At 60.6% G+C, this 17939-nt stretch overlaps 1 protein-coding gene across 2 annotated transcripts in view; it reads right to left on the bottom strand.

Annotated features, from left to right (window-relative positions):
- The window catches only part of PDE9A (phosphodiesterase 9A), an 87254-nt gene extending 70328 nt beyond the window's left edge, over nt 1–16926 (bottom strand). Inside the window, exon 1 of one of the 2 annotated variants that reach the window (XM_084873643.1) lies at nt 16818–16926. Coding sequence is in view for 1 of the 2 variants with exons in the window: in XM_084873642.1 (XP_084729768.1) it covers nt 13397–13465 (69 nt within the window). In the remaining variant the exon portion in view is untranslated. Of the gene's footprint in view, nt 1–13396; nt 13677–16817 lie in introns of those variants that run through there. The other variant, XM_084873642.1, reaches the window with a different exon arrangement.
- Nucleotides 16927–17939: the final 1013 nt, after the last annotated feature.

Genomic DNA, 17939 nt, shown 5'->3' with positions numbered 1-17939 from the left:
TGCAAGAGGCAGCTGATCGATGATTCTCTCTCATCGATGTTTCTAACTCTATCCCTCTCTCTTCCTCTCTGTAAAAAAATCAATAAAATATATTAAAAACAAAACAAAACAAAACAAACCACAAGAAATTCAATGTGGGGGTCACAGGTGCTATGAAAGAGGGTGGGCCCTCAGGGACGAGGGGGCCACGAGGAGAGGGTGGCATAAAGCAGGAGGGGAAGGGAAGACGTGGCCTCCTCACGCTGCCCACCCCACACGCCAGACCCACCATCCTGCCGGGTTAGAGTGCAGCGGTTCTGGGGCGGAGGGAGGGTGGCGTGAACTGTGGCTGGAAATGTGCTTACAACCCAGCGGTTAAGAGCCCGGGAGCTCCTGAGGAGTGCCTCACCTCCCAGAGACACACCCGTCTGCCCCCAGGAACCTGCGACTATCACCTGGGATGCCCACAGGGTCCACAGGTGTGAGGGGATTAAGGCTCCGGAGATGAGATTATCCCGGATTATCCAGGGGGGCCCTCAGTGACTCATCCATCGGCAGGCAGGCGGGGAGAGAGGTGACATCGCTCACAGATGGCTGGGGTCTTTTTCGCAGGCCATGAGTCCTTACGCTGAGTGAGGCATGGAGTGCAGATGTGATTGGCACCAAACTTCAAGGGGGGAGGGGGATCAGAGGAAGATGGGTTAGAGGGAGGAGACAGGGAAGGCGGAGTAGCAGGTTCAGAGTCTGAGAAGAGGCAGGTCTGACTCGGAGAAGAGGCTCCTCCCGCACAGTGTTTATTAGCTGGTGTGAGGGCCTGGGTGGGAGCTGGGAGGCGGGGAGGCCAGGGGACGGTCCGGGACCTTGTGGGGAATCCCTGTCCTGGAGGAGGATGTCCTTTGGTAGGACGCAGCTGCCAGGCCGCCGCACCCCCTCCAGCTGGCTCTCCGCTCCCCGCGCCCGCGTCTGCAGAGGTCTCGGGCCTCCTGCGCGCAGAACCCATTTGTCACTGCTGATCCGATCGCTGCTCCTGTCAGCTCTCTGGGCTGCTTTGTTTGTTATTTCTTTTCTCATGTCTGGTGTCTGAGGCCAAACGCCACTGTCGTAAATAATGGATCACAGGGGACTGAAAACGCAGAGACCGGGGAGCTGGGAGAAGGGGAAGCGTGCTGAGCGGGAGCTCGGAGGACTGTGGTATGGGGGGACGGTCGGAAGGTGTCTCTCTGGCTTCAGTTTGCTTTACTCCTTGAGCTGTTTCAAGGAAGAGGCAACTGCGGATGCCCCATCCTTGTCTGTCCCCTCACGGAGCCCTCGCCCTGCTCTGCCCACTTCTCCTCCTGTCTCAGGACTCCAGGGTGGTCCGTGCGGCCTGTCCCTGGCACCCCCAGAGGAGGGCGAGGACAGAGGAGGAGAAGCTTGGGGAGGATCTCGGGCCGCAGCCTGCGCCCAAGGACCATCCATGGGGAGCCCTCTCCCAACAAGCAGCCCTATAGCCCTGTCTCAAGGCGGGATGGGAGAACTGCCAGGTGTGAGGACCATGCCTGGGCGAGGGAGAAGAGAAGGAGAAGGGACCGTGTGAAATCGGGACCCAAAACCCAACGTAGACCCAGAGCGCTCGGCTGTCCCGGTCCCAAGCATCATCGAGATGGACCCGAGGCCTCACACAGGCACCCTGAGCACAGCGGCCGAGTGGACGCCATCGAGGGCAGGGGAGGACGGCCACGTGGACCGGAGGAGCCCAAAGAGCTCCCATCTGCAAGGGGAGAAGGCTTCCCTCCTCTCTCCCTTGCCTCCTCCTCTCCTTCTCGTTGCCTGAAGTTCCATCAGAAAAACTGAGCATGGTTTTCCTGCCAGAAAAGAAATGTCTCAGAATGTGGGTGGGTGTGTCGGGCCCCCGTGCTGGTCCAATGAGGCTCAGGCCTGCTGCTGTGGTGGCCGGAGTCACTCCGCGCCCGTCCCGCTTCCTGAGCCGGCAGAGGCCGGCCCGCACCGGCCGGCAGCAGACCCGTGAGCCTCCTCGTGGCAGGCTCCCCAGGTAGAGGTTGGGCTTCTGCTCCTCGCCGCTGGGCTTCCCTGCTGTCCCGCCCGGGTCCTCCTTCCTCCTGGAGGCCAGCATCGTACAGCTGCCATGGCCACTGCATATCACCCACTGTTGCCCGTGCCACCTTCCGCACGGAACCACAGACTCGCTCTCGGGCTCGCTGCTCAGTCTGACGCCGGGAGGTCACAGCAGTCGGCTGAGAGCTGTTCACCCCCTCGCTCTTCCTTCCAGCGGCCACGCTGGCACTTCCCAGGGGCAGGGGGGAGCTGGAGGCGGCTCGAGGGGCCCTGCTGGTGCCTGGACCTGACTCGACCCCCGGCTGTCCTCTCAGAGCGGCGTGATCTGTCCCCGGAGGATGCCCGGTGGGCCCGTCGCAGAGGCTGAGATGGAATCAGAAGGCCCAGCGGGACCTGGAGCCTAACAGGAGCCGGCATCCGGCCGTGGCCCCGGCCACTCCAGCAGCAACACCAGGAACCCGGGGACCCCCAGTCCCCGGAGAGGCCTGGGCTCCTGGGAAAGGCCCGAGGGGAGATGGTGGGTGGAAAACGGGCTGGGAAAGGCGGGGTGCAGACGTTGGCACTCCTGTCATGTTCCCCGCCGTACGTCATGGTGGCCGGGGGTCAGGCGCTCTGGACGCATCTGTGGCTCAGAACATCAGCCGTGCCCCTGGCACACTCAGCCCGGGCTCGCTCACGGGAACCCCTTAGAATAGGTGGTGAGAGGGGTTAACACTCTCGGCAGCTGGGAGAGGTTACAACTGACTCTGAGAACAGCCCTCTGCCTGCCTGCCCACCAGGTGCCTGTCCCACTCCTCGCCATCCATGTGTCTCCTGCGCCCACATGTCCTCTCCGCTCCCGAGGCTGAGGCCCATCGAGTCACCTTTTCGGAAACAAGTGCAGAGGCAGCTCTCCGCTCCTCCACGTCCCCATCAATCTCGCTGCCGTGGAGTCCTCTCCTGACCCTCGCTTCTTGGAATATTCTGGACTGTCCCTGCCAGGAGGGCACAGATGCCACCTCCCACCTCTGCTGTTGAGGGCTCAACCTTCCAAACAGCACCCGGAAAACGGGACTCAGACACGTGTCAGGGCCACGGCCGCATATTCCGTGGCTCCGGGGGACGACGGCGTACATGCTAAGGACTCTGAATGGCCACGCAGGCACTGGCCAGCTCTGGAGTCACACTTCCCAGCACCTGTGTGTGTCCTAAGCATCGGAAGCTGTTACCGTGTTTCCCCGAAAATAAGACATCCTCCGAAAATAAGACCTACTTACAGGTTTCCTTCTGAGTGAAATATAAGGCATCCCCCCGAAAATAAGGCCCCTCCCTCCCCCCCTAGGCTAAACATGAGAGATTTGGTCCACTGATTGTGAAAGAAATGGAGTCACAAGAAATTCACTAGGAAATTCAGGAATTGGATTGTTAAGATGATGTTCCAGAAGATGATGACATGATTGTCATTGAATAAATGAGTAAATTCTTGATACTGTAGGATTCACAGTTTGTCTGGTTTGTGTTGACAACTACCGTACCACCGTACCATATACAGGTAATAAATTTCCTTTATTTTCATTTAACAATAAATATGTACCGTATTCTTCTTCATGGAAAAATAAGACATCCCCTGAAAATAAGACCTAGCACATCTTTGGGAGCAAAAATTAATATAAGACACTGTCTTATTTTCGGGGAAACAGGGTATTAATTGAGGCAGCAAGAGAGTCTAGACTTGCCTACAATGCTTCAGGGAGAGACTCCAGAGTCCGCCTGACCATTGACTCTGAACCTCTAACCACCACTCGCGTTGTAACCTTTTCCTGTGCGGAGCAGGGCCCGGAGCGGAAGCATTGTGGTGGCTGTTCCCCAAAGCACTTTGGAAACGGTGGGCTCAGCAGACGTGCGACAGACGGGCAGCAGACGAGTCTCCAGCCCCACCCACCTGCTTCTGCTGCCCGTCAGTCACCAGGAAGGGTGCTCCCTCCCGGGGAGCTGTCCTCTCACATGGAAATTCCCGGTGGAGAGACGGCTGGCGATCTCTACATGATCATGCCCAATGCGCTGCCTCCTGTTTGGTTATCGGGAAGGCTATAAAAGTTTTTTCTTTTTCATCCTCAAGGCAGAAGCACTGTTTACGCCTCTGCTTACAAAATAAATCAGCGCTGTTTGAGACTGGTCCGGATGGAGGAATTCCACTGGAGAGCCGGCGCCCCGGTCACTACACCTGCGTTTGGCGGTGGTGCTGGGAGGAGGCGGGGTGGCCGCTTCCCTGACATTCTTTTTTTTTTACAAATACATTTTATTGATTTTTTACAGAGAGGAAGGGAGAGAGATAGAGAGCTAGAAACGTCGATGAGAGAGAAACATCGACCAGCCACCTCCCGCACACCCCCTACTGGGGATGTGCCCGCAACCAACGTACATGCCTTGACCGGAATAGAACCTGGGACCTTTCAGTCCGCAGGCCGACGCTCTACCACTGAGCCAAACCGGCTTCGGCCGACTCCAGCCATCTATGGAGGGCTCAGACTCTGTCTCCCCAAAGCCCCTCTCCCTCCCCCAGGGCTGAGAGCTCTCCCAGGCTGCACAAGGGGGGCCTCTGGGCCCTGAGGACCTGCGGGGGAGGCACGGCCAGCCACCAAGTGACAAAGCCGCAGCATGCTCCCGGCTGTGATGGACGCGACCCGCCAAGCCCTCTCCACACGACCTGCTCCAGCGGCCGAGCTGACTCCACCTGTCACATTACCGCGCCGGGGGCATCACTGCCACCCCCTCCCGAGAAGCCAATGAGCCTGAAGCCGGCACCATGCCTTGCCGAGTGGTCACCCTCCCTCCCTCTCTCCCTGCTTCCCTCCCTCTGCATTGCAGCCCTGAGGGGGAAATGAAAGGCATTGGGTAGAAAGGATGGGGGAAGGAGGGCGGATTGGGGTTAACCTGGGAAACACAGTCACATGGTATCACTGAGCGGGAAGCGCCCGGGGGCCGCTGGCCCTATGGTTCCACAGAGTGCGCCCAGACCCGCGTCCCCGTGCTGGAACCACCGCCGGTGCCCCCGGGCCACCCGCCCACCCCGGAGCACGAGGCCAGGGGTCTGGGCGAGGTTCCCCGAACCCGACATGGAGATCGGCTGCCTTGAACCCACAACATAAAAAATAAAAAATAATAAATAGCAGTAACCACGACGTGAGGCGGCACTCACTGTGTGCCGCCGGGTTTTAGACGTGGTGCGCATTCACGCCTTTAATCCTGACAACCCTCTTCACAGGCGGTGACGCCGAAGTACGTAAGGAACCTGCACACACACTTCTGGGGCCTGTCACAGACCAGCTCGGCCCGAATCCCTGCCCTCGGCCCTGGCATCATGCTGCTGGGAAATGGACTGAGGGCAACGGACTCTGAAAAGCATCTGTTCACGCCTCTCCCTGCCCGAAACATGCACAGATCACACCACACATAAGACTTCGAGAGGAACAGGGATGGCCGGGAAACGGGGAGGGCTTCCGGGAACACCAAGTTCTCACAAGGCACAGCGATGCACCGTTGCAATGGCCTGGGTCTGCAAACCAAGGAAACAAGCATGGGGATAAGGGAGGTTTAGAAACATCAGGCAGGCCCTGGCTGGTGTGGTGCAGTTGGTTGGGTGTCGTCCTGTGCACCAAAAGGTTGCCGGTTCGATTCCGGGTTGGGGCCTTATGCTCAGGTTTTGGGCTCGATCCTGTTGGGGGCATATACTAGTAGGAGGCAGCCGATGGATGTTTCTCTACCGCACTGATGTGTCTCTCTCTCCCTTCCTCTCTCTCTAAAAATCAATACATACATTTTTTTTTTAAATCAGGCAGATTCATGATGGATGAATGGATAAACAGAATGTGCATAGAATTCAGACTTAAAATGGAAGGACATTCCAATACATATCCCAACATGGAGGAACCTTGAGGGCATTCTGCTAAGTGAAACAAGCCACTCACAAAAGAATAAACACTGTGTGACTCCACTTACATGAGGTTCTAGAGCAGCTAAACCCACAGAGACAGAAAGCAGACGGCGGGTGCCAGGGCGGGGCGGGGCGGGGCGGGGGTGTTAGTGTGTGTGTGTGTGTGTGTGGGGGGGGGTGGGTGTCAGTGTTTAAGGGGGACAGGCTTTCGGATTGGGAAGACGGGAAGTTCTGGAAATGGACAATGTGAACGGGCTCAGTGCCACTGAGCTGTGCCTCAGACATGGTTAAGATGGTAACGTTTCATGTGGTGTGCAATTTTCTACAATTTTAAAAAATGAAAGAAAAGTTAGGGAATCTAAAGCCAATTGAATACAAGGTCTGGCTCTTCTTTACTTGTGTCCAGACCAAGTTTTCAGCGGAGGGTGGGGGCGGGGGTGGGTTGTAAGTTTCCGTTCTGGGCAAATGCTCAGGTGATCAGTGTTGGGACTGCGTGGTAACTACATGGCAGGGGGTTGGGGCAGGGCCGAGGCAAATAACCCACGCCGTCTCCACAGCAGCTGACCCACCGCCTGGGCGCCCAGGAGATGCACACACTTTCTATGTTCCTGCAGGTGACCCTCAGGTCTGCGTTAAATTAGAATATTTTCTCTCTCACCAAGATTCTGAACCTTGGGAACGCAGATCCCCAGCCACAGAGGCAGGAGGATTCTGCTCAGCGAGCTGAGCGAGAGGCTGGGAGCCCCTTTCCGTGGAGCCACTGCCCTGGCTGCGTGCCACCCTCAGCTGGAGCTTCTGCTCCGAGGGCCAGGAGCAACGCCGTGCCCGCTGCCCGGGCCTGTCTGTCCCCAGAAACACCTCCAGGGGGCCAGCTCTCCTCGCACTGCCTGTCTGGCTGAGCAGAGAATGGGGAGCAAGAGGAATTCCTGCCCGGAGCAGGACCAGCAGGTGGGCTGCTGCTGTCTTGGCAAGATGGACCCCTGAGGGGCCTCCGTCCTCTGGAGACTCTCTTCTCTGCCAAAGACCTCCCTCAGCCCCCAGGGACACTGCCTGCTGAGCCCCCGCAGTCCGGGAGTGGGTTGCCCGATGGAGATGGTTCAGTTTGGGCCGATTGTGGTGGGAGAGACGGCGGGAAAGGGGAGGGGTGATCCTGGCTACACCCCCAGGCAGCTAGCCCAGAACAGGGGTGCAGGAACCCAACCTGCAGGGACCCAAGGTGACATGTTGGCCAGTGCCTGCTGCCCCCTGCTGGCCCGGCACTGAGGCCAGCCTCCAGGGCGCCCTGCTGTGTCTCTCATTTGCATGCTGTTCACATGAGTGGTCTGAGGTGCCTGCGTGCCCTCCCTCTGCCCTGGCTCTCCTTCCCTGAAGCCAGAGTGTGTGCTGCAGGCTTCTGAGGCCAGGCAGCCCCTCAGCCCAGATGGCCCTGGCGAGGCCCCTCGGCTGAGGGTGGGAAGTACCGTTTCCAGTAGGAGTAGCCCCTGCCAAGCTGGAGACAAAGGTGCCTGGGGCAGTGGGACCGGGGTCTGGGGGTCCTTGGCACTGTCTCCCTCTTTGTGGTCAGATTCACAGCGGCCTCCCGGAGGCACAGAGCAAATGACAAGACACCGCCTGCCGTGGCTTCTTCCGGAGCCTCCTAGTGGCCGGTGCAGGGACTGCCGGGGCTGGGGAGCGGTCCTACTGTGTGCGGGCCTCAGGATGGGACAGGTGTACTGAGCCTCCCCAATGCCAGCACTTTGTAGGTATTACTTAGTGCAGCAGTTGGCAAACTGTGGCTCGCGAGCCACATGCGGCTCTTTGGCCCCTTGAGTGTGGCTCTTCTACAAAATACCACGTGTGGGCGCGCACGTCCAGTGCGATTGAAACTTCGTGGTCCATGCGCAGAAGTTGGTTTTCGGCTCTCAAAAGAAATGTCCATCGTCATACTGTTGATATTTGGCTCTGTTGACTAATGAGTTTGCCGACCCCTGACTTAGTGCCATCCTCACCCACCCCATGGAAGGCACCACCACTGCACCCACTTCCCTGAGGGCAAAGCGACTTCCGGCTGGTAAAGCGGCAGAGCCGGGCGGTCTGTCCTGCCCCAGGGCCTCCACCCTCCCTGTGAGGGACAAGAGCAGCCCCAGCCCCTCTGGGACAGGGCGTGCTGCGTTCTGTCTGAGAGGTACCGGAGGTCCCCACGTCATTATCTGTCAACCCTGGTGACCTTCGTGGGGTTCAAGCCTCCAGCCACCCCCTTCCCCGCCCACCGTGTCTGGTTTCACGGGCCTTCAGACCACAGCACGTGGGAGGGGGAGGGTGGCCGCAGCTCCCTGACTACACAGCGTCCCGGGCTGGACTCTGAAGACCGTGTTCCTGATGTTCTCTACGGACAGGACAGCGCCTGCTGTGGCACCGCAGGCAGTCGGGCCGGCTCCTTCCAGGGCTGATGAACTTGTTGAAAAGGAGACGGGAAACCGAGACACTCGCGGTTCGTTCTCACGGCCCAGCCTGACAGAGGGGTCATGGGAAGCTGGGGTCGGCTGGGAATCCGCATGGCCCCACTGCTGTTGTACACTGGAAATCCAAAAGGGAGTGGGGTCACCCCTTTCTGTATCTCCCCCACCCCCACCCTTGCAATCAGCTTACGTTACCATTTCAGATTCTTCTTAAAGATCTCAAGCTATAAACACCCAAAGAAAGATAGACGGGCTTTGCTGACGATGGCCCAGGGGAGCCTTCCTGGCGGGAAGGAGGTGACAGACAGGTGCTCAGAAGCCTAGAGACGTCTGCCGGGTCTGCCTGGCCCGGTTCAACTCAGCAAGGACCCTGCTGGTCCCGGGAAAGGGTGCTGAGTGGTGGGCCAGGCAGAGCGCAGGTGTTAGAGTGAAAGGAGATTTCCCTGGGGCTGTGCCAGGTGGCAGGACAGGCACGTTCCAGCAGGGGCTGGGGCTTGTGGGGAGGGATGCCAGGTCCCACCGTGGGAGCACGCTGGACCAGACTGGGTCGGTGTGCTGTGACCAGTAGAAGACGGGGTGGCTCTGTTTGTGCCAAAGGTGAGAAACAAAGGCAGAGGAGCCCGGTGCAGGGCAGGGCAGGGGCTCAGGGAGGGACAGGCGGTGGGGAGCAGAATTCCTCCGGCTAGACCCCGGGCAGCCGGCGGGGCGTGCAGAGCCGGGGCTCTGTGTGCAGGCAGGATGGCCGCAGCCCCAGAGGAGAACCAGACCTCCGGGGAGGGCACGGCGGGCCAGGGCCCTGCAGTCCCTCGGAGGCCGGCTTCTGAGGTATCCAGGCAGCATGATCCAGGGTCCCAGGGGGCAAGAGGGCCGGGCCAGGTGAAAGACGGCACTGTGAGAAGGCCCCATGGGCTGAGCAGACGGGAGCTGGGCTCCAGCCGGCAGGGAGAGCAGGCACAGGTGTGTGTGTGTGTGTGTGTGGAGGGGGGGAAGGAGGAAGGCACAGGGAGTGGGGGGAGGAGGGGAGAGGGGGTTGTTATGAACTAGAACCTGTCTTCTGTTGACAGTTTAACCATTTTTGAGCTCTGCTCGTCCTTTTCAGTTTTTCTCACTTGGTTCCCGTTTTAGAGTAGAAACAACTTTGCAGGTGGCTGTTTGCTCTCAAAGACCTACGTGCCAGCTGCAGGCAAAGGCGGGGACCAGGACAGCAGCCGGAGTGGCTGAGGGCGGCCCCGCAGAGAGCGTGGTAATGGGGGCCGGCAAACTCATTAGTCAACAGAGCCAAATATCAACAGTACAATGATTGGAATTTCTTTTGAGAGCCAAAAAATTTTTTTTATTAAATTATTATCTGTGTACATATTTTAACATTGCCCCCCCCCCCAAATTTTTATTTATTGATTTTTTTTTTTACATAGAGGAAGAGAGAGGGAGTGAGAGTTAGAAACATCGATGAGAGAGAGTCATCGATCAGCTGCCTCTTGCACACCATCTACTAGGGATGTGCCTGCAACCAAGGTACGTGCCCTTGACCGGAATCGAACCTGGGACCTTTCAGTCTGCAGGCCGACGCTCTATCCACTGAGGCAAACCGGTTTCGGCAAGAGAGCCAAAATTTTTTAAACTTAAACTTCTTCTAACACCACTTCTTCAAAAACAGACTCGCCCAGGCCGTGGTATTTGTGGAAGAGCCACACTCAAGGAGCCCAAGAGCCGCATGTGGCTCTCGAGCCGCAGTTTGCCGAGAGCCACATGACCCCACAGCAGTGGGGTCACTCCAGGGCGCTGCTCGGCCGGGGCAGTTCACCGCAGAGGTGCCCCCTTCAACAGGCCCAAGAGCTCCGGGGCCGCCAGTCTTGTCCAGAGAATGTTCTCACCAAACCCTAGCCCAACCCCTCCTCCTTCACCTGGTGCTGGGAGGTTCCAGGGCCACCTGTGCTCCTTAGCCAGTGGCTGAGCAGGCGATGGGGACCGTGTGGAGGTGCGGCTGGCAGCGTGAGGCCGCACCCCTGATGTTCGGCAGTCCCAGGGTCTTCTTAAGGTTGCTGGGTCCAAAAAGGACCCCTTCCCCACAAAGCCGGTCCTCTCGGAGGAAGAAAATCTACTCACCAAGCCCGCACTCGACCGGCACCATAGCCCTTCCCACCAGCCGGGTCCTGCTGTGTCCTTCTGTCTGTCACAGGGTGCCCTGTCTGTCACAGGGCCCAGCTCCAATGCTTGGCTGGCATAGGATAGAGGTAGCCATTGCTTTGTGGGACTGAGTGTCATGAATGGCACATTCACCCTGGACCCCAGCCCTCGGCAGGTAGTAGCTGCTCAATAAACTCATCTGGCTAATTGACTGAGTGATTGGCCTGGCCCTGTTTGGTTCTCCCAACAAGCAGCACGACAGCGCACCCATGTGACCTCAGGAAATAGCCGCATGGAGGGTCAGTGACTAACCCGGGGCCAAGGCATGGGAGTGGAGATGCTGAGACCGGCCCTCCTCAGACACTGTGGCCATCCATCCACAGCTTCGCTGGTGCAGACAACACCCGCGGGGGCCACTGCTGGGGACAGCATGGAACAGCCAGCCGTGGGGTCACTCAGGGGACAGAGAACGGGAGGAATGCAGGAGCCAAAGGGCAGAGGACCAGACGGGGCGACACAATACAAACGCGACAACGTCACACACGCCCTCTCTCCTGCCTCCACATCCTCTCCTTGGGAGCAACACGAGGCCTGTGTCCGTGACCTTTCACACACAGCACGGGATGGGTGAAACGGGAGACAGAGCCCGACAGCATACGGGGAACGTCAGAGCTAATCCAGCGCATGGGGCTTTAAGAAAGCCCAGCCTCCCGAGCGTTGCCGAAAGAGCCCTGAGCCGAGAGAGACATTTGAAATCTGGACAGAGCTGCTGGCCTGGAGTTCAAGGATGGGGGAGGGGGTGAAAGGTGGCCAGTGGCCAGCGCATGCTTAGAAACCCCAAGTGGCCTGGCGGAGAGCCAAGTCCAGCCCCGAGCCTCCCAAAGTGACCGCGGTGAGGGGAGAGGCCACGGGCAAGGTCAAGAATGAGTAACCGGCCCTGCAGGGAGGGCCAAGGTTTCCAGACCACTGCCCTCCTCCTCCTCACTGCATCCGTGAAAGGACATCCACTGGACAGAGAGCGTGCCCCGCGCCACCATGTTCCCGCAGCGTCCGGCTGTTTACACGCATCTGTTTACTTCTCGTGACCGTCCATACAGCAGATGCTGCCCCGCTTCACGAGTGGGCGGCTGGCCGGCTCAGGGCAGCCTGGGGACTCGCTCCAGATCACAGAAGCGGTGGCCACGCCAGCACTCGCCAGCTCCGGCCCCTCCCAAGGCCACGGCCTCCCTCTCGGACGCAGGTGCCCAGGTCTCCCCGAGCTGCCCACAGGGCTGCCTTCCTGGAGGTCACCCCAACCTTGGGCGTGCCACCTGCGGAAACCCACCCTCCCCACGGCCGGAGCCTGCCAGGCCAGGCGCTCGCCTCCCGACCTCTGGAACCTCCTCCACTCGCACCCACTTCGCCAGGCTTCCCAGGGAGCTTTGGGGAAAGTTCTCTGGAGGCAGCTGTCGCTTCTGACCTGGTGTCTCCTCGTCTCACCTCTTTCAAAAGATAAAGAACGCGGACGTTGGATAACTTTTATTTGGTGGGGCAGGAAAGGTGTGTGCTTGTGTCTGTGTGTGCATGTTTGCCCGTGTGCCTATGTGTGTGTGCATGTGCTTTTGTGTATGTTTGCATGTGGCACGTGTGTCTATGTGTGCACGCATGTCTTCACGTCCGTGCTGCATGTGGATGCGTGGGCACACTGGAGGGCCGTTTCTTCCTCTGGGGAGGCCGTTACAAATTCCCGTGCAGTCACCGGGCACTTGGGTCTAGTCCCGTGTCTGCTTGTGACCACCTGCCCTGGCTGTCCGATTCTGTGAGAGGGGGTTATGGGGGGGGGCGCCTGCACTTCTCATTTCACGGGGATCAAGCTGGGGAGGGTGAGAGCGAGGTGGCTTGCTGGAAAGCCTATCAGGTGGAGGCGGTCTGAGAACCAGAGCCCTGAGCCCGGGCAAGCAGGTGCCCGCGGGCACCCTCCGTGGGTTCCCGGTGGGGTGCCCTGAACAAGGGTGAGGTGAGAGGATGGGGCGGGGTGTGGGAAGATGGCCTCCCTGGGGCATGTCCCCGGGGGCGGGAATCTAGGTGGGGCTAAGACCCCCCCTTCCCCCCAGCAGCTCACCTATTGTTCCCCTCTGTCAATCAGGGGCAGGGCTCTCAGGACCCAGCCAGGGGCTAGAAGAGGAGGGGCCCTCAGGAAGTCTGCTCTGGATGCCCCTGCTCCGGGCTCCGTGGGTGCGGGCGCTGCCCCTCTGGAGGCTTCCTCTCTCCGAGGGAGGGGGGGCGGCGGCTGGGCAGCAGAGCTGGTCCCGCGCCCACCGCCTCTGCGGGCCCAGGAGAGGGGGGGAAACGGACACAGGGACGCCGACCAGAGGGGGAGCAGCGGGGAGGGGGCCGGGGAAGCAGGGAGTGCTCCCGGCGGGCGGATCGCACCGGCACCCTCCACGCACGGACCGGTCCCAGGTCCGCCCGCCCCGCGGCTCCGGGGGCCGCTCCACTCGAAACGAAGCGGGTTAACGTACCGCCTCTGAGAACGCACAACTCAGCCTGGTCAGCTTTGGTACAAAGAAAGCTCTGCCGGTGAAATGGGAAAAACACCCGGCTCGCCCCCTCCCACGGGGGTCCAGTTCGTGGGGAAAGCCGACCAGAGAGCCCTGCCGCCCCCGCCGAAGTTGTCGGAGACCACTGGGCGCACGGACGCACGGACGCTCGGACACACGGACGCTCGGACACTCGGAGCCACGGACCCCTGGACTCTCGGACACACGGACGCAGGGTCCCCCAGCCGCCGCGGGCGCCGCGCCTCCGGGCTGTCCGCGGGCAGGGCCGCCTGCTGGGGGGCAGGGCGGGGGTCGAGCGCCGGAGGGCCCGCGGCCGGCGGGGAGGCGGGGGGCGGGGGCGCTACCTTCTGGATGCGGCCATCGATGTCCAGGTAGATGGCCTTGGGCCGGTAGCTGGAGGAGCCGGATCCCATCCTGCGCCCGCGGCTGCACTTGGACTTTTTACTGTACTTTCCCGACGCCGGCGCCGCGGGGAGGCGGGGAGGCGGGGAGGGCGGGCGGCCGAGGGCGCGGGGGCCGGCCAACCGGAGCGCGGCCGCCGCTCCTCTCCCTCCGCCTCCGCCGGCCCGCGCTCCTCCCCTCGGCCGCCGCCTCCCTCCTGCCTCCTCCCTCCTGCCTCCTCCCTCCAGCCTCCTCCTATCTTCCTCCTCTTCCTCCCTCCTCCGCCTCCCCCCTCCGCCTCCCCCCTCTGCCTCCTTCCCTCTCTCCTCCCCCTCCCCTCCCCATTACCTCTTCCCCTTCCTCTCTCTCCCCGCCTGCTCTTCTCCCCCTCATCCCCCTCCACTACCTCCCCTCCTTCCTCCCTCTCCCTCTCCTTCTCCCTCTCCCTCTTCTTCTCCCTCTCCCTCTCCCCTCCTTCCTCCCCACATCCAGGCACGCTCTCCGCTTCCGCTGGACTCCAGCCGCCTGGGGCCAGGGCCAAGCGGGTAGCCCATCTCCATGTGCCCTCTAGACGCGGGGCCCCCCTCTGGCTGCAGGGCGGCCGCCTCCCAAGGCTGACCGCTGCGCACAGCGCCCTCTGCAGGCGGGCAGGCAACCCCCAGCCAGCACCTGGCTGGCACAGGGCCCTAAGCTGTTTGTGGTCATGGCCCAAACCCAGGCCACTTAGCGCTGGGAAAGCGCCCCCAGGCCAAACCCTTTCCCTGTCCCTGCAGTTTGGATCGGCAGCGAGGAACGTTCTTCTCCTTCAAGGCACAGCCTTCCCCTAAGTTTTCTGTACATTCTTGGGAGGGGCCGCCTCTTTTACCTGCCCCGGGAGCTGAAATGGTCATTTTATTTCTGTCCTTGATGTAGCCAAAGCGAGGATTGCCCAGCCACCGGCCATCTGCTGGTCTAAGCCCTTTTCTGTGTCTCTCCCCTCCTCCGACCCCCCCAGGAGGGGAAGGGAGGGATCGCAGGCAGAAGTGACCTGCGGATCACTTGCCGCCGCCCCTGCGGCGCCCCAGTTCTCTCAGGCTCTCCGGGTGGGCACCAGGTGCCCGCGGGCCAGTGGTGGCAGCGCCCGTTGCTTTGGGCAGTGGGTGCCCGCCCAGCTGGAGAGGGAGCGCGCTGACCGTTTCCTTCTGCGTGAGTCCCCGGCCGCTGCCTCCGTCTGTTGAATGTCTGGATTTTGCCGACGACGGAGAGGGTGGCCAGTGCACACGGGGGACTCTCCCTCCAGGCCTGCCCGAGCGTGGCTGACCATGGCCACGGTCACTGCCTTCTCCTTCCTGCCGCCGGCCCCGGCTGGCGCACAGCCCCTGGCAGACTTCTGCTCCGGGGCCGCTGGCAGCAAGGCCAGGCCGGAGCCCTGGGGAAGGCAGGGTAGTCGTCATCTTCGGGTGAACGTCTTCCTCGGCCTCTGGACAGACCGTCCGGTATGTGCCACTCTGTGAGGCTTTGACAATGGCCTTGCCCTCCACTCCGGTGCAGTGAGGGGACCGCTCAGAGCCTGGGCACCCCATGGGACTCGCTTTACAAGGGAGAGGGGGCAGCCAGGAGGCCTCTGAAGTGTGTATGTGTGTGTGTGTGTGTGTGTGTGTGTGAGAGAGAGAGAGATTACAGTTAGTCATCTGACTCACAATCATGATACCCTGTCCCCTAAAGCCTGGAGTGACAGCTATGATTACGTTACTTTCTGTTGTTGAATGCTCTGATGCTGTTGGGACGAATCTGGCGACTCATGTGTGGGGCTGGTGTGCTGCCTGGCGTGGGAATCTCACCGCCAGACAGATGGCTCATTCGTGAGCTCGGTGCTTATTTATTCGCCACGTGCTTTTGTCACCCGACCCAACCCCCTCAAGTCACCCCCTTCTAGCGTGTGGTGCCCCAGAGCCTGCTGCCCGCGGACTGGAGGGTGTGGGTCTGTGCCTGGGCACGAGGCACCCCTGGGACAGGCCTCGAACACCGCTGGCTGACTCTGTACGCAGAATAATAATTGCTCCCCTCGGTATCTGACTGATAGGGCTGCTGTACCAATAGTCAATCAATAACATGGCAGTCCTGGCCCCGACCAGTCCCCGACGGAGCGGCCGTGACTCTTGCAGCCACCACGCTGTCCTTACCATGTGCTGGTGCGGGGCCCTCACGGGGCAAGAGCACAGAAACCAAACCCCCGGCCTGGAGGGGCCAGCGTTTCCCGGGAGGTGGACAGGTGGGCGACTTAACATGAGATGCAGGCGGTGGGAGAATAATTAGTGCAAGGAGAAGAGTCATGCAGAGAAGGGGCTACAGAATGTGGAGTGTGGGCAGCAACGGGAGGTATATGTGGGAGGAAAGAATCTTCTAGCAAAGGGCACAGCCTCATGCCAAGGTTCCTCATGCAGGAGGCGAGTGTGGCTGGGGGTGGGGAGGAGGGAGAGGTGGAGGGGACTGTATTGGGGTGTGAGGTCAGAGACGTGGCAGAGTGGCAGGCCCCGAGGGGGGTATGGAAGGGACTTCGCTCTCCCAGCCCTCCCCCCGGCAGGTGCAGTCCACGCGGGAGGCTGAGCGGGGCAGAGTGGCCTGCTCAGGCTCTGCCAGGGCGAACCGCTCTGGGCCGGGAATGCCCTGGAGGCGGAAGGACGACAGCGGAATGTGATGGGATCCCACATCCCGTTTGGAGTCTGTTCCAGGCTTTCGTTTCTGCTCATTGGTGGAGTTGATGCTATTCTGCTTGTTGCTCTCCTTCCCTTTCACAGCATGAGGTTCTGCCTAAATCTATGCTCCTTCCCCTGCCTGGCCCGGGGGTCAGGGTCCAGGAGCCAACCCTTCGGTGCCCATGACATTAGCCGGCGGGAGTCCCCACGTCCTTGACTTGCAAACCGGATCCTGGCTTGTTCATCAGGCATACAGCCCGCGGAAGGTCCAGAATGGAGATAAAAACTAATAAACGAATAAACCGCTGGTGTCTGCCGCGGGCCGGGGCAGGAGGAGGAGCCTGGGGAGCAGGAGGCCTGGGTCTCTGTGGACTCGATGGCCGTGTCTGCAGAATCCTGGGGAAGTTGGGGAGGGGACGTGAGCTAGTCCTGGGAAGCTCCAGGGCGGGACTCTGGGATCTGGGAGTGAGATCCCGCCCGCCTGAGCCTCACAGGAGGGGATGGGGGTGCAGGAGCCTGAGCCTCACAGGAGGGGATGGGGGTGCAGGAGCTCCTGGAGCAGCAAAGACACGAGTCCCCCCCCCCCCCGCCCCCCGAAGAGGCAGTGCTGAGTCAGCCTCCTCCACCACCCCCAAATGGGCTGTAGCGTTCTGCTCCTACCATCCCGCCTGCACATGGGCCCGTACCTGTACAAGAGCACGTCCTTCACCTGCCGGAAAGCTGCACCGAAGGAGAATGCCGGAGTGAGGCGTGACGAGAGCCACACTGATGATCAGAGGCGCTGAGCCGAGACCACACGCCAGCAGCTGGGCTCTGGTCCCCGGTACCACGCCAGCTTGTCATCCTCGGCAAGAAGGGGCAAAGCCGTGATGAGGAGGAAGAGGAGGCTCTGCCATGTCCCTGCAGAGTGGGCAGCGCAAGGAGGCAGGCACAGGGCAGGAGGCGGGAGCACCGAGGAAGAGGCTGGGGGTGAATCTCTCAGTGGAAGGAGGCGGCTGCCTGTAGCGGGGCCTGGCCAGGCAGGGCCTCTCCAGAAGCTCCCGCATCTGCTCCCAGTGGCGCCCCTGGACTGCAGGGGTGTGGGGGGTGGGGGTGGGGCGCCCGGGGAAGTGGGTCAGCGGGCTGCTGCTGACTCAGCCCTGAAGGCACCCTCCTCCTGTTCTCTCTTGGGTCTAACTGGCATTTTTTAAAAAAATGACTCTTCTGAAAAGAATCCAACCGCTTCCTACACCAACTCCTCTGAGCCGGGGATGGGGTGGGGGACAACATGAACTTGCCAGACAAGGAAACATGTGTTGGTGCCCGGAGCAGGCCTTGTTAAAGGGGACCGGGGAGCCCTGGACCCTGGAGCCAGGAGAAGATTAAAATTACAAACCGGGCTCTTCCTGTTCGTGGTCATCGTAGAGTGCCGGTGGTCGCAGTGAAGTGCCATCCCTCTGCGGCTCCTGACCGGAGCAAGAACCCTAGAAGGCACTCCAGCGCACCTCCCCACCTTCGCAGGAAGGCTATGTCTTCTCCTCTTCGCACGGAGCTGAGACAGAAGTGCAGGGTTCGTCCATACCCATCGGAAAGGATGATGAAATTCAGGTTGCACGAGGACATTCTAGAGGGCAGCCAATTGTCAGAGTCGTGCATGTTTGCAGGAAGAAATAGGCCATCACATTAGACGAGTCTGGCGGAAACGGCTAAGGGCCCAGCTGTTCACGTGGGCATGCCCCCAGCACCGTGGCTATCACTAACGCCGGACAAAGACCGCAGAGGGATCCTTCAACGTAAACCCAAATCTCGCCGAGGAGGAAAGGAAAAGGGAAAGTACAAGGGAGAAACAATT

Source organism: Pipistrellus hanaki (assembly GCF_964339955.1).
Source record: "Pipistrellus hanaki genome assembly, chromosome: 2".
Classification (NCBI taxonomy): Eukaryota; Metazoa; Chordata; class Mammalia; order Chiroptera; family Vespertilionidae; genus Pipistrellus; species Pipistrellus hanaki.
Note: the sequence above shows the minus strand (reverse complement) of the source record. Positions and strands in the feature narration are given on the sequence as shown.